The 23,258-nt window shown below is 33.0% G+C and overlaps 1 protein-coding gene across 2 annotated transcripts in view; it reads right to left on the bottom strand.

Annotated features, from left to right (window-relative positions):
- Positions 1-23,258, bottom strand: part of GPC6 (glypican 6) — a 1,223,594-nt gene that overhangs the window by 379,715 nt on the left and 820,621 nt on the right. For both annotated transcript variants that reach the window (XM_031963620.1, XM_031963621.1), the window contains exon 4: positions 16,482-16,647. In XM_031963620.1, the coding sequence (XP_031819480.1) occupies positions 16,482-16,647 (166 nt within the window). The remainder of the gene's footprint in view (positions 1-16,481; positions 16,648-23,258) is intronic.

The following is a 23,258-nucleotide window of genomic DNA, read 5'->3' as shown; positions in this document are numbered from 1 at the left end:
GAAAAAAAAAAAACACTCAAGATTAAGGGGAAAATAGCTCTAAAATGTCTCCTATCTTAATTGTTATAGAAACAAACTAGGGAAGAAATGCCTGAGGAAAATAAAAACTAATTTCAAGAATGACTTTAATGCTAAGCCATCATCAGTGATTCCACACATCAAATGATCATGAATTAACCAAGTTTTTAATTGTATTGTAAGACATATATTAATGTAAATGACATATTTGCCAAAGGAAGTTGAAGTACCATCTTCTAACATTGCTCTCTATAAACTAGATATCTAGTAATAGATTATAAAATTTGCTAAGGATTTATCATGAGGATGGGATCGGGGGGAAACAGGGCAGTATTGTATAGTAAAATAAAGATTTTTGTTTTAGCCACTAATCAGCATTTTCCAAATGATTTCAATGCCTGAGGAGGTAAACTCACTCTTGTTCTATTAAACCAGTCTGCTGCATGAAGGGTTTTTTTTTTTTTTTATTATGATAGCCCTGGGACCTGTTATAAGTTTCTCATTTATGAATAGCTAGGAGGTTTAATGTTTTCTTTAACAATGCACTTGCTTAATTCTGTGGGTATTTCTCAACTTTTTGAAGTGCAACATTTTCTTTTGCCCCAGACTTCCATTTTCTTTGGGAATGGGAGTTCTCAAAAATGTTAATAGACTTCTGATTTTCCAAGTTCTTGCCCTTCTAGGAAATAACAGGCACCTGCCTATGTTATCAGTAACTATAAGAATCCATTGAATCCCAATTATTTTCCCCAAATATTTTCTGAAGAGATGCAAAAAGTCAGTATTACAATGTTATGACAAAAATTTGTGAAAATGTAAATTATTACATATAATTAGAATGACAAAGTTCCTAACTAAAAAAGGCACCTTAATAACAATGAAATATAATTATGAAATTAAAGTATGTTTATCTGCAAGAAATAATGAAACTGAATTTTTAAGTGTAAGTCAAAATGAAAAAGTCTTAAATAGAGTTAAACAGAGAATTTATTAGAAATATTTTGACCTTCAGGGATGAATTGAATTACTTTTTTTTTAAATTTTCACTGAAACTAGGAGGGCTATTCAGCCTGAAAGAAGTTCACAGACATCGTTCCTAAATTTTAACTTCCTTTGTAGAAGATGGGACATTTCTATATTTTAATCCCAGAATCTAAACAAGAAAGGGAGATTTCCTGGCTCAGGTCAGTCTTTTAAGATTGCTTCATATAATTCAAAGTTCTAGAATATAGTTTTTTTTTTCTAGAAAAGGGAGATTTTCCGAGTAGTGTTAGAGACTGACTCAAAAGTAGCCATCATTTATTTAAGAATTGTAGAATCTAGAAATCCAATAAGTGGCAGTGAATTGGTAGAATGGTTTGTTGAGCAGGATGTTCCCTCATACTGATGTGCTTGGAAAAAGAAGAGTATCCTTGTGACCTGTTGATACTAGTTAAGGGTAAAATGATGAGTTGGATTAGGGATGAGGTAAGAAGGAAAGGGATCAGGCTTTTGCCATTGCTCTTTATTAAAACGAATGATTTGAACAATGTTAAACCTAATGGAAACGAAGTCAAAACAGTTTATGTCCAATGGTAAGATAGCTATCCACACAATCGAATCAAAATGTGCTTGCATTTTCTATGCCCCAAGAGACATTAAAAATGAATCCTGGAGGTTTGGGCAGGACTCAATATGAAAGTCAGAGAGTCATCAGAATGTTGGAGTATCAACTTATGGCATATCCTGAGTTCAGTCCCTTTTCCTTAGGGAACTATTTTTTTGTGCTTTATGTGTTTTATGCAAAAGTATGCAGCTCTCTGAGTCGTCTGCATTTTCTGTTGCACAAAATTAAGACTATTCTTTACCACTACTCCCTGAATCAATACAAATAAATTGGGCAGACTGAGGAGGTCTGCTGGAGTTGTTTTGTGAATTTCATAACATGAAAGATAAATCTTGTTTTTTTGTTAGTGTTACACTAACAGATGGAAACTGCATATGCCTTTTTTGAGGCTAGTGTTTTGTGTCAAATTATTTGGGGGCATTTACTGCTTCAACAATTTCACATTTTCATGCAGTGATTTTAGTTTGCAGAAAACAGAAAAATGTAATTGTCAACATTTTAGCTTTTACATTAATCAAAGGAAAAAAGTAAGTTGAAACTGGAAACTAAATGATTCCTTTGTACCATTCATGTTAATCATATACATTTAGGAAATATATAACTATTGTGCAAGATGAGTGCATGCTAGTAACTTACTTCAACGCTAGTCCTAGAATTACTATTACTAAGTTCACATCACAAAAGGGTTTAGTTATTGTAGAACTAAAATGACCTTATTACAAGACATCTCACTTGTAATAAGGTTCCTTTTCTTAAATATTCCATATACAGCTGGAAAACAAAAATATAAAGTAATAAGTCTCCTTTTACCTAGATGACTATCAAAGGTATTTTTGTTGGTTACTTGGGGAGTTCCTAGGGTATTCTCTGATAAGAAAGCTTGGTTTTAAGAAAATTTTCCCTAGTTTTCTTTTTCTACTATTTTCAGAGTTATCAGACAGTGATCACATTAATGCTACGTTGTCTAGATGTAGGTTTAGATTGTATTCCCATCCCTCCCCAACCCCCTACCTTCAGCTATATTGTTAAAGATACAAAAAATATTTTTTGTATATGGCAAGCAGTCAGTCTTCATTCAACAAATAATTTTTCCAATAGCACAATGTCCTTCATCCTGTTTCTATGATTATCTTTTCGATTTCTTATTTATTAATAGTTTTCCAGTTTATTATGAATAGTTTTTATGTCTGTACCATACTGGGAAGGGGAAGGCAATAAACATATGTATATATGTATGTATGAGTGTGTATATATGTATATTGTATGTATATATGTACATACTTACATAATTATATATTTACAGAGAAACATTTATATTTCACATAAATATATACATATATGCAATTTCTGATTTATATATTTTATTATTATATTATATATACTATATATATAGTGTGTACTATGTGTCAAATATGGTAGTAAGCAACTTACAAATAATCTCATTTGACTTTGATTATTATTGTTTAAAAAAACAAAAATAAAAACAAACAAATTTGAGATGAAATTCTTAATTTTTCTAAAATGACTTGCTATAGGTCTAATCATTATAGAAAGTCTTTTTCTCTTCTCTTTCTAAACAGGATATCCTCATGGTTCCTGAAGCTACAGATAATAATATTATTATAGGAGTCTTAAATACATCAGTTATTTATAATGTAGTAAATGGAGAGGATAGGAGATGGAGAACCCATCTAACAGGGAATAAGAATAACATAAATCTCACTAGATGTACATTCTTCATCATCAGGAAAGTACTTATACCTTCCCCATATTAGGGAGGCATTTACTTTCAGGTAAAGTAGGTACAAAGGGCAATTTAAAAAATGAAACTGGAAAAAAATTGCTTAACATTAAGGGAATTTAAGTGTAGCATAAATATTTTTTTTTAAGGCAGGCAGTTTCCAAACAAATAATTTAAGGCTGTCTTTTAATTAAGAGAAAGCAGCCAGTTGCATAGGTCATCAACATGTGGATAACATCTTCACTGAATCCTGATGATGACGCAAGATACAAACATTTCAATAACTCACTAAAGTAAACTCATCTTGATATGAGCATTATGAGGCCCAGACAAGTCACATCTACAGCTTTTTTGTCTTCTTGGCTGGCTTTTCTTTCTAGCCACATTTTGGAGTCCAGCTAGAAATTCCTTATGCTTTTTCACAATACACAGTAAGGATTGCATATCTTCTACTTAGATATTTATGGTAATTAAGAAAATCCTTTCTTTCGTTCACATTGACTTACTCAGGCTAAAAAGTCTCTCATTTCTTTGATGGTGCTTCACATTTCTTTTTATTTGTCATTCTCCTTCATGATCATGGAATTTTAGCTCTCAGAGAAACTCTGCTTTAATTTCATTTTACAGAGAGAGACAAAACTAAGCTGCCTTAAAACAAAGTTTTAAAAACTTAGAACAAACATCTACTTTTACATATATGTATATATACATAAATTAAAATTATTTGCTAGTTTTTATATAAAAATACAGTCTGTTAATGGGCTACACCCCAAATAAAAACACTGATAGACTATATTCTACCCTATGAAGGTTGAATTACAGATTTTCTCCAATTTCTAGTTCATTTTTCACCACATAAACAGTATTCTAAAAGTGCTTTGATGCTATTACAATTTAGGATTTTTTTTTGATATCTTGTATATAAGAATATACATATGCACACTTGTAAAAATATATTTGCTAGCAAAAGAGCTTTTTTGAGTTTCAATAAAGTTAAAAATGATAAAATATTAATAGAACACACATTAAAAAGAAATGAATACAATAATGAAATAATGTTCAAAAGATATGTCATCATCAAGCCTTTATGTTGATTATTAGGTTGAGATATGTTTATTGAAAAAAAAGAGTGACTAAATGAATAATCGTTTGTTTTTTATATGTATTTCATCTATGACAATATTTGATGTAATTTAAAGTCTCTGACATTTTTTCCATCTATACACATGCCAGAGAGTAATCTGTATATTGTTTCAATGGAAAGTTAGAAAACTTTATATTTGCTTGTATACTGTTATAAATTTTTAATCAGTAATGTGATTTAATATCTAGAATGATATCAGTGAATAAAGAAGAGCTGAGTATGAATTATTCTAAAATTATTCCATTTTCTTCAAGAGACTTCATAGCTATTATTTATTATTTAAAATTATATATATATATATATATCTACACACACACACATACATATATATATATATATATATATATATATAAACAGTAAAAAAATACTACTTAGATAATACAAAGGGGAAAATGATATTTGATCCCACCCCGCAAAATACTATAAAAACAGGACATACCTGTACATGCAGTCAAATCAGAAAAAATTTCTTTTTCAAATTTTGGGTTAGTTTCTACAGAACTTTCTGGTGAGATTGTCCTGGAGACACTGACACTAAACATTATGACTGTCTGTTTTTAAGGAAACATTGAATATGCATAGGTACAAAATTTAGAAAACTTCCTTTCTTCCCCTTCCAAGATACGAATTACTAATGGGGATAGGATTCTTGGCTCTTTGTGATTCTTACAAAATGTATCTGTTTGATGTTTTTATAAAATACAGTTAATAAGTTCTATAATAAACTATTTCTTGATAATGTAATACTGTATAAAAATCATTACTGATGCCACTTCCTGTTCAAAAAGCCATTAGTAGCTCCCCATTGCTTTCCAACTTAAGGCAAAACCTTAGTCTGACATACACATTTTTTTAATATTCTAATCACAATATTCCTTAACATGTTTATCTTCTACTACTTTTCAACATAAACTGTAGCTAGTAGCTCATAATCCCAATTACTTAATCATATTTCCTTATTTCTTACCTTTGTTCAAGCTTGTTATCTGACCTCAACAAATATTTATTAAATACTTGCTATGTGTAAGGCTATAATTCTAGTGAAGACATACCCAATATAAATTCCTTTCAGAAATGATTATGGCACTTTAAGCAGGTTAGTAACATAATTGAGATTTAAAGACAAAATTACCAAATAGTCCCTGCATTTGAAGAGCTTATTTTCTACTATATTATCATAACAATTATGATGAGATTTCATTTCAGAGGGGAAAAAAACCATAGGAGTAATGACAAATTATAGATGGGAATAATTCAGAACCATAGAACCAGAGTAAGTGTATTGTAACAGACAACATATAATTGATCTTAAATTCAAATGTGTTTTCACAAATAAAAAAATACCATATTTCTTCTTTTAGGTAAAACAAACAAATAAAAAAATCATAAATTCTGAATGAGTTCCAAATAAGGTGTCATACTTGGTGATAAATTTATGCCTGGTAAAGATGTTACTGTGTCTCTCCTATCATTTTTGTCCTCTGGCATACCTTATATATTTTAGTTTCTCAGAGAACTAGCTTGAAATAATTCAAAATTACAATTATTTCATGCCTAGTTATGTACTCATTTCTCCCTCTAATGGTGGTTTCCAATTACCCCTTTATATATTTCTGTTACAGTTGCAATAATCAAAAAACATTGTTTAGTATTCTGCTAAGTTACTATCATTTACAAAAGAAGCCCTGATTTCTTGCTGCCCTGTTTTAGGTGAGATTAAAAGAATTTGTTTCTAAAATGTAGACAGGAAACAAACATTATGGAGCTCTTTGAATGAAGGACTTCCTCTTTATAGCAGGAACTGCATGCTTTCCTTTATTTCAAATATGCAAATAGATTTCCACTGATCCACATATTCTCAGGACAATATACTTATAATGGAATGGTTTTCTTATATATATCTGCTTTTTGGAAAAGAACTGTGTGTTAGCTTCCTAAAGTTATAGGTTATTATTAGCATGTAAAAGTGTGCTTCAGTACTCAAACAATGTCCCTTGTGTTAGGGGCTATTCCTTTAAATGAGAAAGTTAGCTTGCTTATTTTTATAATATTTTCCTCAACTCCAGGGATGACACCAAGGTTATAATTTAAGAGTCAATGCACTTAACAAGCAAAGAAATCCCCAAGTCTCTGAAACCCTAATGACTTTCCTTAAAATGTTTTGAATATTAAATATTTCAGTGATAATAATTAATTTAGAGTAACTTCTTTTTTTGAAAGGTCAAGTCATTGAATTTTATGAGATATAAAGCCACATAGGAAAAAAATGTAATTCTATTTATCAAATTCCTAGAAATAAGAATTCCTAGAAGAATTTGTGTTGGAGTAGAGAGAATAACATGATAATAGAATAGAGATGAATTGTGACAATAAAAAAAAGGAAATTATGTTTTTTCATTTCTAGAGATGACATTTCAATTTACTTTGCTTCATAGTATTTAAAACTAGTGCCAATTGCTTAGTGTTTCTTCTTCTCTGAAATCAGATGAATTAAAATATTTTGAGTATACCCTAAAGTATTTTGGTAACTGCTAAGTGAAAATATAGTCAAAACATGTAACCCAAACCTATCTTTTGAATTATTTCACACTTTTCACAATTATCATTTCATACTGCTACTACCTATTGCCTCCAGGAACAAATGTAACATCCTCTGTTTGGCATTTTAAATCGAATTACAATGTGGCCTACTCCTATCTTTCTAGTCATCTTATAAGCTTATTCCCTTCTACATTAATCTTTCATAAAAGTAAAAAAAAAGTATTTATAGATATCCCCTCAATTGCTCTTTTGAAAGGAAAATCTTGATTTTTCCTACTTATTTTAAACTCTATTATATTTACAAAAAAGTAAATCACAAGTATACATGTCTTTATCAAGAGATAAGTACATCAATATTTTATAGAGGAAATATAAATGGCATGTTTTGTATGGATGAGATGAAATTGGGGAAAAGAAAAAGCAGGATGAAAAATGAAGGATACACTTGTGGTAAGACTAAACTTATTCCAGTTCCATGGGAGGAAAAAAAAAGCTAAGGGAAAAAAAGTTAATGACAAATTTAATTTCTATTTAATAAGAGAATTTAATTTAATTCAAGGCAATAGGATCCACTGTAGTTAATAAAAGTTAACATAATCAGACTTATGCTTTAAGAAGATCACTTTGACAGTAGAAAATGGAAGGGGGAGAGACTTGAAGTAGAACGACCAGGCAGAGGCTTTTGCAATAATCCAAACATGAGATGATCAGAGCCTACATGAGTTAATGAGTGGCAATCAAAGGAAAAAAGTGTGCATAGATGACATATTTTATCAAGGTAAAAACAGAATAGGCAACTTATTTGATAATCAGGATAAGAGAGAAAGAAAGTAAAGATGACACCTATGTCCTGAGCCTATGTTACTGGAATATCAAGGTACTCTCCACAGTATCAGAAAATGCTAGAAAGAGGGAAAGGTAATTTTGGGGGGAGGTGGGGAAAATTAGCTCAGTTTTGAACATGTTGAATTTAAGATGGCTGTTTAATCATTTTCAGTCATGTCCAACTTTGTTTCTCCATTTGGTATATTCTTTCCAAGGATACTAGAATGGTTTGTCATTTTTTTTCTCCAGCTCATTTTATGATGAGGAAACTGAGGCAAACAGGGATAAGTGATTTGCCTGGGGTCACACAGCTTATTCATGTCTGAGGACAGATTTGAACTCATTGAGATGAGTTTTTCTGACTCCAGCCCTGACACCATCCACTGTACCACAAAGCTGAGTTTAAGATTAGGGCTAGACAAATCTCAGAATCATCTGTGTAGAAATGATCAGAATATATTGGAGATGATGAGATCACTAAGTAAAATAATATAGAATGAGTTGAACATGGCTTTTGTGAATACCCTAGATTAATAAACTTGGCAGATGAAGATCAAGAAAAGACTGAGGAGTGGCCAAATACATAAGAAAAGAATTGAAAGACAATAGCATCATCTAACTCTAGAAAGATAAGAGCATCAAGGAGAAAAGGATGATCAACAGTATCAAATATAACACAGGTTAAGAAAGATGAGGATTAAGAAAAGGCTATTAGATGTGGCCAACGTTGCTGGTTCCAATTTGGCAGAGCTCTGTTTCAGTTAAATGATGACTGTAGAGATTTAAGAAGGGAATAAGAAGAAAGGAATCAGATTCCTTGTAGACAGCCTCCTTGAGGAGGCTAGCCAGAAAAGGAAGAAGAGATATAGGATAGTCAATAGCAAGTGTAGTCACTTGACCTTTCCAGACTTCAATTATTTGAGAGAATTGGACTAGATCATTTATAAAGCTTGTTTCAGTCCATGCCTTCTATCAGTTTTTTTAATTCAAAGATTGCTCTACATTGGCTGCTTAAAGATCTAGGTTTTAATTACTATTTATAAGTAACAAAATGTCAGCATCTGGATTTGCTTTACAACCACATGCATTTATACTAACAAGTATTTCTACTACTGTACTGCTTAAAAATGTTTATAAAATATGTACAGTTCAGCTAAAATAAGCTGCACTCCAAACTTAGAGTAATGACAACAAATTCAGCCTGCCCTATACTGTTGGACGAGACCCAACTTTCTTTCTTCTTTTCATCTGAGTTGATGGTGCAGCTTCCCCATTCTGCCAGCATTCCAGAAGGAATAGAACATATGATAATCATCAACAAAAGATATTGAACCAATATTGAGCAAAGAGAAAAAAGAGAGGATGTGGGATAGTCTTCCACTTATAATAACTAATGAGTGTTTTTTTTTCCTTTCTTCCCTAGGAATGTAGGAACAGGTAAATAGCATAGGCGATAAAATGTTCTTACTACCTGTGCGACTTTGGGTCATGTCATTTAACTTTGTTTGTCTCAGTTTCCTTATCTGTACAATGACCTGGAGAAAAAAAGGCAAACAACTCCAGTATCTTTGCCAAGAACCCCACATGAGGTCATAAAGCATCAGACAGAATTGAAGAACAATGTAAGAAACTCATGAAGAAAAAATCATACTTTGAAACTGACAGATCAAAATTTAAAATTGTCAAAAAATGTCTTCAGTCTTTGTTCCTCAATTTAAAACCAAAGGGCCAGGACTAGTATGACATACTTATGTGTTGTTCTACTAGGAGGGAGGGAAGAAGGGAGGGAGGGAGGGAGGGAGAGAGGGAAGAAAAGAGAAAGATAGAGAGGCAGAGAAAGAGAGAGAAACAGAGAGAGACAGAGACAGAGACAGAAAGACAGAAAAATGAGGGAGAGAGAGAAATGAGAGACAGAGACAGACACATACACAGAGACAGAAAGAGACAGACAGACATACACACACAGAGACAGAGAGATAGACAGACAGACACAGAGGCAGAGAGACAGAGACAGGGACACAGAAAGAGAATGTGTAGCAGGGTGTATGAACCAGACCAGGTCAGAAATGGAGAGGGTCAAATCTTCTTTGTTCCTCAGTAGTAGGATCAGGCCAGGGAATGACTATTTAATTTCTAGCTGAGCCAACATAGGAGACTAGATAATAAATTGATTACTAAGTAAAGGAAGATGCTGTCTAAATTTTATTATTCCATAGATTATTGTTATTAGATATTATACAGATATATACATAGATATTATACAGAAATGGAATCAAAAAGCCTCAGAAGCTCTATTGATCATCCTCTTTTCCTTGATAATCTCTACTTTTTAAATTTAGGGAATAGCACTCTCTCTTGGTTCAGCTTCTCCTGTCAGACTATTCCTTCTCAGTCTCCCTTGTTGAATTCTTAGATTAGACCCTCTACCCTTATTTATGACTTATACCTTAAGTGTAACCTTATAGATGCTAGCTATATATATGACATATATGTCATATTTCCTTATCTTTCTCTCTGAATTTTCCTCAATCCTTACTTTCCCACTTGATTATTATCAAGGACAGTATCCTTCAATTCTTTACTATCTCTCACCTTTCCTATCCAAGGCCTGCTGATTTCACCTTTGCAACATCTTTTGTTACAGTAGTCTTTTTGGTAGCCACATTACATTGTTGACTTAAAACTGGGCTTTCAATTGCTAAAATCCAAGTCTTTTCACATAAATTACTGTCTAGTCATGTTTAATGTTCAAATACTTACAAAGATGGTTTTGAATTAAGTATATAACATTACATTTACATTTAATAAACTTCACTGACCTGTTCCAAGCTAAAGAAACCTTTTAAAATACATATCTGTTATTATTAGGTATCACCAATCTCTCTCAGCACATGATCAATTTTAAATTTGATAAAAATGTGATGTTTTCAACTAAGTCATTGATAGAAATATTGAACAAAATAGAATCTAGGACAAAGCTATAGGGAACTCCTTCCTATGTGACATCTATCTATTAATCAATAATCTTTGCATATTGTTATTCCATCAGGTATAAACCACTTAAATCGATTATTACTTAATGTAAATTTCTGCATTTTGCCCATAAAAACATCGTGAACAACCACTTATAGCATTGTTTTGGTCTATGAAAAAAAAAAGAAATATGATTAGTTTTATTCTTATTGAACCTATGCCCAATTGTTGTTGCTTTCCTTTTTAAATTATCAAAAACTATCCATTTAATAATCTGGTCTAACATTTTGCTTAGAAATCAAGTTTAATTTAATGCTATTTGGAATGTGGATTACGGGATTGCCTCCCCTTTTAAAAATAGGGACAACATTTGCCTATAATCCGTCTTCTGGCTCCTCCTCAATTACTATGAATTTTCAAAGATTTGTCCCAGTGAACATATTTTACAAGTTTTTTTCAATCTGGCATGTAACTTGTCTGAATTATGAAATCTGAATTCATTTACAGCTTTTCACTTAGACTTTAGATATCTGACCTGTTTTTATCTGTAATTCTTTTTAATATGTTTCCATTTCCATATTTTATGTACCTTATGAACCTGAGATCATCAGAGAGTTCCTTGTGAAGCTACATATTTTTACATTTTTAATCTTTATTTCATTCAAAATATTGACTATTTTTATGTTGCCAAAACAATCATTTTTGAGTCAATTTTCCATTAAAATTCCTTAGTTCCTTTCATCATTTTATTGCCTGATAACTTTATTTCTACCACCACACCTACTCTCACAAAATCTTTTTATGCACATATTTTTTTTCCCTATAAGGTCATAAACTTTATATTATCTAAGCTGATTTAAACTACTCCCTCTTCTGTGAAATATTCCTGAACTAATCTGAAAAAAATCTTGATAATTTATCCCAACTTTACTGCTTAAGTCAGACAACATAGTATTGTCTTCCACCATTATATAGTAAAAGTGGATGCATTTTCTCCCTTTCCCATCATCACCATCCTACAGATTACATTCAATATAAATAATTTGTGTAATATGATATGCAATGATAGTAAATAGAATGGAAAGGGGACCAGCTTTGAAGTCAGAAATATTTGGGTTCATGTCTTTTCTATCTAGAAAAAAATTACTAGATAAGTTACTATGGGAAACTCACAACTTCTGAGTACTCCAGAAGAAAGCTTCATACTGGTACCTCATCACACAAATAAAATCACAGGTCTAGATTAAATAAGGAAAAATATGCTTATATACTTGTTCAGTGTTTATTATTCCTTTGATATCAAATTATAAGCTACTGAAAAGCAAAATCATATCTATAATTTTCTTTATAGCATTTGGCAAAAACTCATACAAATGGGTATTTGATCCTTTTAAATAAAAAGTTTCCCAGTTCTATCACCACCATTCTCAAGAATTTTGAAACGTTAACATTAATGCCATTTAAAATTTTTCTATACCAAAAGGCTATTCTCTGCCATAAAGTAAAGTGACAATGAAACTTTAAGGTATAACTAACTTATCTCTCCCCTACCCTTTTTTTAAAAATCCAACACAAATAGAAAATTTTACATAGACAAATTACAGTCATTGTATGTAATATCATAAAAGAATATTGTTTAAAATGGTACAAATCGGATACAAATGGGTAAAATCTCTATTTGGTGTTGCTACAGCTGCCCCTTTCTTTTCTTTCTCTTTTTTTAAAACCAATTTTCACAGTCTATAAAATCTTAGAAGGTACCAGATGTTTGGCGGAGGCTGTTCTACACGTCCCAGTTTTTAAAGTGAATGCAAGATTTATTATAGCTATATAAATGTAATTTCAGCCTTGACTTTTGTGTTTATGAACTAGGGGTAATCTGCGACTTGGCCTTTTGTCGAATAGAACAATTCTTATCGGGAGAGTTGAGGTGTCAATGCCAAACAATCTAAATAGCCACAGGATCTTCCTGAAACAACCACTTCTGCCCACAAAATGTTCCCAGTTAGTTCCTAAAAGCTCAGAGCAGTCTTATTTTAATGTAAACATTGACAAAAAAAGCTCTACTAACATTCAGATGACGTCCAGGAGCTAAGCTGGAATCTTTTGTATATGGCTATACCCTGACACTTGGGATGTCTGCCTAAGCAGAGAGTGGTAATGCAAAAAATTATTATTTTCCCCCTCTTGTGCCTATTTTCTAATACTGAGAAGAGGACTAAAAAGCACTCATGCATTCCTTCCAATCTTTCGTAGCTCAGCAGTGCTTCTGTGGAGGGTTGCCATTCGTTTTAATTCAGCAAGTAGAAGTTTGGTTGTGTTTAGTACTGAGGGAATTCCACATGTTATTAGAAAGCAGCTGACAGTTTCTGGCAGAGGCAACTTGAGGCTTTACAAGCCCTCAAAAATAAGAGGCTAAATTTCATCTTCAGCAAAGCTGTCAGCAGCTTTATAAAAGGAGAATTTTTTCTTTCTTTCTTTCTTTTTTTTTTTTTTTTTTTTTAAAGTGAAGAGTTGCTCCTTTCTCCTTGTAATGTTTGATGAACAAGGGTTATTTGAGCACCCTCTCTGTAGAGAGCACTGTTCTGGGCCTACTGGAAGAAGCCTGAGGAAAACACCTTCTAAGGCTTGCCAGTAGAAATATGAATTTTTCTAGGATAAAATCCCAAGTTCATGCTGAGAAAAAAGTGTAGAATGCCAATGGAATGGAACACAGCTGGGCTTTAGAACACTGAAACATTTAAAACATTTCACTTTGTAAATGAATTATCTTTCTTCTGACAAGTTCAAGAAACTAGCTGAATTCTAAATGGTTCCAAATTAGCCTCAATTTATTCAGGGCATTGCAAAGAATATGAGGATGTTCTGTCAATTGGATCATTGATTTTATTGAACACATTACTGCCTGTCATTGTTAACATTCTGGATGAGCACATAATTTTTATAAATGTAAAGTATATAAACTGGAATATTACTATAGCAGACATAGTTGGCACGTGTGATAATCAGCAACAGGAGTGGGCCTGTTTGACTGAAGTATTCTGTGAGATAAAGAGGCAGGCCTGAAAATGGTGACATGCTGCAGGTGTTGACCAAAGGCTGGGCTATTATATATAATCAGTGTGGAATTACCAATTCACACTCTGATCTTTTCAACTGCACATTTTCCTTGTCATCCTTGACTATATCTGTGTAAAATGGGCTTGGCGTATTTGACTAATTTATGTAGTGAATTAATGAACTAGCACTTTACACCTGGAGGAGCGTGGCAAGAGTAAATCTTGCCATGATATAACAGTTCTGTGTTTGTGATCATCTTTCAAGGCTGCGGTAGAGCTGAAAAATTGCAAATTTCTGATCAGAAACATCTAGAGACTAACAAGAAAGAATAGGGAGGGGAAGAGAGGATGTGAAAATGTATTAAGGTAGGATTAAGAGTCTCAAAAAATGACACACAGGAGAGAAACCTGATCACTTGCCTACACTATATGCTCATCATTTTTCTATAAAGCAAATATAGTATTTTCAAGATTTCATTATTAAGGCAAAAGACTGGGAAGGCATTTTATTTCTTATAAAATATGCACCTAAGAAACAGTTAATGGAAAGATTAAGGACTTGAGACTGATGGTTGGTTAATCAAATCAGAGAAAAGCTCAATCATTGTGACATCAAGGTAAAAGAGCCCATTTCTTCATTCTTCCATCAAATCTTTACCCAAGGCTATGTATTATCAACAACAAAACTGCCTGTAGGATTCAGGGTTTTTCCCACTTCCAATGGTAAATTTGGGGGCAATTTGAGGAAAATCATATCACCTTGCTGGATCTCAGTCATGTCAATTGCAATGTAGAAATATAATTACCTAATTCCAAAATAAATAAATGGAATTTAATTTGGTTAAAAGCAGATGTAAAGTAGGTTAATCAAAGAAAGAAGGTTTAAAAAATGTTCTTCAGCTTTTTCTACTAATTAAAACCATTCCACTTAAATGTGAGGGCTATAAGAAGAGGTGTGATAATAAATGTTTAACCACCTAGTTTTCTGGGGGGGAAACACACACACACACACACACACACACACACACACACACACACCTCTAGAGAGCATAGAGAATAACCATTCACTCATTTCAGAAAGACATTAAGACTATGAGGAAGGTGTATGTGAGTGGGACCATCACTGGCCATTCTTTTTCACTGATATTCTCATACTTATTATATAAGCTCCTAGGTCCACACTGTATAAAAAGCTGGGTAAATTTTAGTCATGATTTCAGGATGTGGAATGAGGGATGAGGAAATGAGGAAGAAAAGGATATTGAATAAATTTTTAAAATCATACTTTTTGCTTTGTCTAAATAATTTCTGTGATTTGAGTGGGAGGTGATTGTCATTTGAATTCAAGCATTTTAAAGCTCTCATTTTTCAGAACTCAAAATTATTTCCTCTAGCATTCCTAGATACAGAAGTGTGGTAATCAATAGGTAACACATAGTACTGAATGACTGTCAGGCAAGCTTCTCTAGTCATTTCTAGGGCATTTTTTCTCACTGAATGCTAAGTCCTATAAATTTTTTCCCTCTTCTATCTGAATCTTGGAAATATTTCTTCAGAGCACCTCCATTTAGCTGATTTAACTCACACTGAATCACATGCATTTTGGTGTAGAGGTTTGCATAAATGATGAAGGACATTAATGGCTAAAATATGCCACTATTATTTGTACCACTCCACTTGTCACCATGTAATTGCAATAAATGCAATTGGAAGTACTTTTATTTGAAGGCCATTTGACAGAAGGGAAGAAAACACATTTACTCTTTCAAGGCCCTGTGCATTTTGCTAGGAGAAGTCTGCCTATAAAATTTGTCCTTTTATCCTTGGATGGCTGTTTGGGAAATATCTTTTGGCAGCACATCTCACTAAATGATTTCTGTGACTCAAGGAAAGGCTGTGATTCACAATCCTTCCTCCATATTCTCTCCTTCTTCCTGTCCTCCCCCTTTCCATCACACAGTCTCACACACACACACACACACACACACACACACACACACAGACACACACACACTACCTTTCAGAGATTCTAAAGATATTTTATGCAAGTATACTATGTTCCCTTCAACAAATTAAAGAAAGACACTTTTCATGTTTTAGTTAATATATGGAGCCCTTTTCATCATTTCAGTTTATGGAATATGAAGTAGCTTATTTTCTCTACAGTATGCCGTTTCTAATACCCATAACTATCCTAAGGTATAAAAAAGAGAGATACACACATTACTGTAGGTGACATTTCTATGAACTGAAGAAAAAAAAAGATTCTTTTTTTTTTGATATATCCTCTCCTCACATAAGTCCACTGGACTTAACAAGAATATTTTCACAGCCTTTATAAACATATCAACTAATTCAATACAGTTGTTCAGTAAAATCTTTATGTGATAAACAAGAATTTTCACAAGGAAGAATAGTAATCCTTTTTAAACACTGGAAAGTTAGTGTTATAGGAGATTAAGAAAAAAAAATCTATTATTCCATTAAGCCTTTCTCTCCTAAGTCACCAAAAATGAGTTATCGAACACTTGCTGTTATCACTTCTGTTCCATGTGCCATTTAAATGCTTCTTACCTATAAACAGGTTCCATTCTGTGTCTAGATCAGCCTGATTTGCCAAGCATCCCTTCATTACATTGAGGCAGTAGTTGTTACAAGGTTTCACAGTGGGAAGTCCTCGACAATATGGGCAGTACAGCATCTTCATTAGTGCTCGGATGCACCCTGGGGTTGGACTGACCTGTGGATTTATTGGGGGTAGGAAGAGGGAAAAAAAGATGGGGAGGAAGAAAAAAGAAGCAAATCAATTCCTTTGCATAAACTTCAAGCAGAAATACTTAAGGGTCAACTAAATTGTGAGGATCTTAACTCTTAATAGCATCCTCTCATGCTACAAATCTATTCCAGTTAATTACCTCATTTTGGCAAAATAATTGCAAATTTTCTTCATATGTAGCTGTCAACTATTCAATCTCTATGTCAGTATAATTTAATATTATAGATATGGGTAAAGATTTACAAAAATATAATCCCAAATAAGGTAATATAAATGAAAGGTGTTTGCAAAATTTATACACACATACACAATGTACAAATACAAAATATAAAATTAAAAATACAAATAGTTGAAGACCTTTGTTCAGACATTTAATTTGTGTACTTTGTATTTTTAACATCTGAAGATATTCGCCTTGGAGAAAATGTGTGTGTATGTGTGTGTGTGTTGGGGTATGAGAGCAATTTTCAATTATTTTAAACATGGTCATATAAATGAGAGTTCACACTCATTTTATTTGGTTCCAGAGGATAGGCTAAACAAAAACTTATAACTAGGTGATGCAGTGGATAGAGTGCCATTCCTGGAGTCAGGAAAACGTATCTTTCTGAATTCAAAACTGACATCAGACACTTGCTACCTGATGATCCTAGGCAAGTTACTTAACTCTTATTTGCCTCACTTTCCTCATCTGGCAACAATGATTTATTGAGAGGAAGTAGGGAAGATTCTGTTTCAGTTACAAATTGTGTTGGAATGTCTGAATATTTTTATATTTAAGAGATTCTGTTGAAGTTTACTTTCCTGGAATTGAAAGAGGTCTTAATATAAGAGGTAGATTAACTATATAGAATGTCCTCCACGCCCCCAAATGCCTATTTTTTTAAACTCGATCCCCCCTATCTTTTCCATGTTGGGAAGTTCAGCAAGCATGTGCAGGTTTGAGATCTCTACTTATCCACATAGGAGCTTTGATCTGTTCTTTGTCTGACCTGTGCAGCTTGCACCTATTGACTTGCCGTTGTGCCTGTGGGTGAATATACCTGATTTCCTTTCTCAAATACAGTTCAGAACTCACAAGCTCCAGTGATCCCCAGTCCCAGCCATCCCAGGGGCAGGGATTACAGGCATGCACCACCATGCATAACTGGATAGATATGTTTTTTTTTTATTTAATAGCCTTTTATTTACAGGATATATACATGGGTAACTTTACAGCATTAACAATTGCCAAACCTCTTGTTCCAATTTTTCACTTCTTACCCCCCCCAACCCCCTCCCCTAAATGGCAGGATGACCAGTAGATGTTAAATATATTAAAATGTAACTTAGATACACAATAAGTATACATGACCAAAACATTATTTTGCTGTACAAAAAGAATCAGACTCTGAATTATTATACAATTAGCTTGTGAAGGAAATAAAAAATGCATATGTGCATAAATATAGGGATTGGGAATTCAATGTAATGGTTTTTAGTCATCTCCCAGAGTTCTTTTTCTGGGTATAGCTAGTTCAGTTCATTACTGCTCCATTAGAAATGATTTGGTTGATCTCGTTGCTGAGGATGGCCTGATCCATCAGAACTGGTCATCATCTAGTATTGTTGTTGAAGTATATAATGATCTCCTGGTCCTGCTCATTTCACTCAGCATCAGTTCGTGTAAGTCTCTCCAGGCCTTTGGATAAATATGTTTTAACAGGACAGCTAGCAACTTGTGAGGCATATCACCCAAAAAGAGGCCTTACTTAAGACAGCTGGATCAAATGAACACTGGATTTGCAGTTAACACATCCAAGTCTCTTCAAGCTAAGCCATTTACAATGATGTGTTGGACAGTTTGTTAAAGTTCCTTAAGCTTCATTCAAATTTTTATATTCAAATTTGGGATACTAATATTTACTGCACATGGTTAAGTTGTTTCTATTCCTTGCCTTCATTTTCTCTTCTCTAATTCACTTCTCAAACCTTTGCAGGAAGATTTCCAGTCACATCACTCATGTCAAACTGCTCTCCCCAAAGGTGCCAATGATCTTTAATTGCATAATTCAGTCACCTTTTCTGAATTTTCATCTTTCTTGACTTCTCTGCAACATTTGATACTTTGGACCACTCTCTTATTGATGCATTATTTTAAAAAATTCTCCTTTTATCTGATTTTTTACATTTCTTTTTTCTATTTTATTTCATGTTTCATCCCTAAACTGAGGGTATACTTGAAAACTTTGTCTTCTTTTTTCTCATTCTCCTATTAGCCTCATCATTTCAGTCACTATCTCTATGCAAACATAATCAAGATCTATATAAAAAGCCCTGGTCTTTCTCCTGTACTCTACTACTATATAACCAGTTGCTTATTGGACCTTTTAAAGTATATGTCCCTTTCTTACATGAACTGAAGCTAAGTAAAGTTAGTAGACTCAAGAGAACATTGAACATTGTATACAGCAACAACAAGAGTATGTGATAATCAACTGTGATTATCTTGGCTCTTTTTCAACAGTGAGGTGATTTAGGGCAATTCCAATAGTCTTGTGATGGAGAGAGCCATCCACATGCAGAGAGAAGACCATGGGGATTGAATGTGGATCACCACATAGTATTTTCATCTTTTGCTGTTGTTATTGTTTACATGTTTTTCTTTCTAATTTTTCTCCTTTTGCTCTGATATTTTTTGTGTAGTATGACAAATATGGAAATATGTTTAAAAGAATTGCACATATTGAATCTATATTGGATTACTTGCTCTCTAGGGGAGGGTGAGATAGGGAGGGTGGGAGAAAAATTTGGAACACAAGGTTTTGGAAGGGTGAATGTTGAAAACTATTTTTGAATGTATTTTGAAAAATTAAAAGCTATTATTAAAACATATATCCCTTTAGTCTCTCAAACCCATTGGAGAAAAAAAAAACAAAAAATTATTATCTTTCTTTTTTAAAACAAGTACCTCTTCTAACCTTTCCTATTTTTTGTCAAGTGTACCACCATACATGCAATCACACAAGTATTCTCAATTCTTCAGTCTCATTCCTTTTATGTATCCAATCAATTTTCACCTCTTATTGAAACTACCTTCATAATATTTCTTGCAGCCATCACCTTCTATTCATTCATAGTTATATCTTCGTACAGCTCACAACATTATATATCCCTGAAGCATTGGCCACTTCCCCACTCAGCAAGCTCTAGGTTACCTAATGCTGCATAGAGCAATTAAAAACTCTTCTGGCATTTTAAAAAGTCATTTACCATCTGGTTCCATCTTAACTTTAAAGACTTATTACATATTACTCACCTTCATGAGCTCTACAGAACAGCCAAACTGGGTATCTTGTTTTTCTTGACACAAATGTCCCATTTCCATACATTTCCACCAACTGTTCCCCAAGACTGGAATGCATTCAAAGCTCCTCACTCCCCTCTCTGAGAATCCCATATATTTTTTCAAAGTTCAGCTTATGTGTGACTTCCTATTGTGTAGTTCTTTACTCATTATCACATTTGTAATTTTTACCCTTCCTCCTATCAAATTACCTTGTAGATGTGCAGCATATATGAATATGTTGTATAGATATATGTATATATTATGGCTTCTTATTAAAGCATGAGCAGTTTGATGGCAGGATCTATTTAACTTTGTCTTTTTAGAGTATTTAGAACATTGCTTGGAACATAGTAAGAAGAATTAAATAAATGTTTAATCCTTTCACTTCCATCCTTCTTTTGATGGTCAGGTCTGTCATAATACCTGGTACATAGTGGGTTTATGTTAAATATTGATTGGAGTTAAATAATGTATGCAGGTTCTTTACAACTAAAAACAGTTTATTAAGTATGTTACTATAATCTTTATTTTTTGTTTTGTTTTGATCTGGATCTACTTGGGGATTCTTTCAAACACTTCAGATCAGCAACTCATGTGTAATTTATAGTCTCAGTCAGTTGCTTGAAGGTGCTGAAGGTAAAATAATTTGCCCAAGGTTATACAACCAATATTTATAAATGGTAAGACTTGCAAGAAGATCCTCTTGACTTCAACTCTAGCCCTTTGCTGACTACTACGCTAGTGCTCACTATTACCATTATTATTATGACATTTCTTTTGATTCTTATGGCTTCATTATTTATTGAGAATGGTGGTGCAGAATTGTAAGTGTGAAACAAAAACAGTGTTAAAGGCAATGAGGAGATAAGTCCTTATACCAGTTCAGGTGTTAATGAACTTGTTATGAAGGGATGAACCCAGGGAATGAGAACAGAGGCATTCTCAGAGCTAAATCAAGTCTATCTCATGAAAAACTGTAGAGTACATTTAACATCTTAATTTTAATTCAAAAGGAAAGTGGTCACTTTAAGCAATGTGAAACCTGGAGCTAAAATAATAGTTAATTCTCACTTAAAGAATCTAGTATTTTATTCTAATTGGGAAGAATGCTATAAGACAATGTCATTTTCATTTGCTTTCTTTTATTTTGGTATTTCATTTAAGTAAACACACTTTGCTGTACCCATGGCTTAGATTTCAGAATAAACATGGAAATGACATTATTTAGATGATTTCACAAAGTAAGAATGTCAGTTTTTCCCAGATTTGTCTACCTTTCAAAGAACAAAACACCAAAATCTATTACTGTGTTACCAATACACAAAAGAAATTTACGATGACAAGAGGAGACAACAGACTTGACTTTTCCTACCATTCATTAAACAAAGGTAGGATCAAGCAAATTATGATAAATATTTTATAAGACAATTTTTTTTAAATAGCCAACCACATATAAATAACTTCTTGATTTTTAAAAACAACACAATTGTGTAATCTTGAAAATGACAGAAAATATGCAATAGCAATTTTAGATAACTTTGCTCTAACAGAGTCCTGGTTCATTATTTCAGAAAATGAAGAATTTTCTGGTATTTTTAATGACACTTGAAATTATCCTTTCTGCCTCTCCTTTTTTTGGTAATTTCAGTTTCTGAGTTCTGTTGAGGGTAAATATTTGCATTTTTAACATTTAAGTAGTAGCAGAAAATAGGCCTTTCAAGTAGTATATGTCAAATAAGGAAGACATGATATAGTCTGTCCAAATATATAACAAAGTAATTTAGCCTTTATAATGATTGGATCATAACTTTCAACAAACGATATAAATGTTGAGTAAAATTCTTTAACAAAAATTTTGGAGGTCATGGTGATTTTTGCTCCATGGACATCATCTGCTATGTAACATTCTATCATCTGTCAATTCTACTACAAATCCCTGAAATGTATATCAGTAGGAAAAAAAAATGTGATATTACCTCCATAGTTGAGGCTCTCATAACCTCCATCATTGAAAGATCTCCTAACTGATAATTCTGCCTCTGGTTTCTTTACTCTCTAATGACACAATTGCTAAATAGTTTTCCTAATGCACAAGCCTGATCAGGTGGATCTCATGCTCAAGAACTTTTGATGACTCTCCTAAATCTGTATATTAAGATTTTTAAAATCTTGACTTGACATTTGAAGCTTTCTACAATCTTGTTTGAACCCATTTTCTAGCTCTCTCCTTTTAAAGATGAAAATAATTCCATATTTCTCAATAATAGAATATCCTTTCTTGTGGAAATGGTTTCAGTCTTTGTATTTTCATCTCTAGTGCCTCACACATAGTAGGGGCTTAATAAATACACACCAATTCCTTGAATGTTCACTTTAGCCATACTATTCCTCTTTACAAATTTTCTGCTCAAACCAAACTGGACTACTAGACATTTCTGTTTTGACCTATGATCTCCCATCTTCATGAATTAATGCAAGCAAGTTCCATGTCCAGAATCCCTTGCCTCCTCATTTCCACCTGTCAAAATCTTTCTCTTTTTGTAAGGGCTCTTCTTCTAAATAGCTTTGTGGCTGAAAGTGATAACTCCTTTCTCATATTTTCTTAGAGTACTTTTTCTGGCTCTTTCCTTTTTCTGTACATTGTTTTACATTTATCTATGTATATACCTTAGCATTCTGCCTTTGCAGAATCTTTGATTCCTCAAGAACAAAGAGGACAATGTTTTTCATTGTTGTATTTTCAGCACATAGTACACTATCTTACACATTTACAGATGCTAAATAATTATTGGATTGAATTTTAAATTCACAGATTTAGAGCTGGAAGGGGCTTTAAAGTCCACCCCAAATGGGGAAACATAAGATAAATTAAATAAATTTCTTCTGGTTACATAACTAGTAAGTATCTGAAGCAGGATTTGAACCCATGGTTTTCCTTACGTCAAGTGCAGGGATTTATTCACTGTGCCATTTAGCTGCTTAAATGAGGAGGGATGAAAAAGTACTCAGAACATTTTGGATTTTTGTAGATTTTTTTTCTTTAGATAATTATCATTGATTGTGGCCATGTATGCATGGCCTGGTTGAATTTCTTTATGCTGCTCTTATTATAGCATTGAAAAATGCCTCTAACTCAAGATCAACCCAATTCCCACCCCCACTGACATTCAGATTTCTTCCTATGGCCCCATCTGGTTTCTGTGGTTTCTACTCTGAACATTCAGTGTCTTCTGAGGTGATACTGGAG

Source organism: Sarcophilus harrisii, chromosome 3 (genome assembly GCF_902635505.1).
Source record: "Sarcophilus harrisii chromosome 3, mSarHar1.11, whole genome shotgun sequence".
Lineage (NCBI taxonomy): Eukaryota > Metazoa > Chordata > Mammalia > Dasyuromorphia > Dasyuridae > Sarcophilus > Sarcophilus harrisii.
This window is presented reverse-complemented; position numbering and strand designations above follow the sequence as displayed.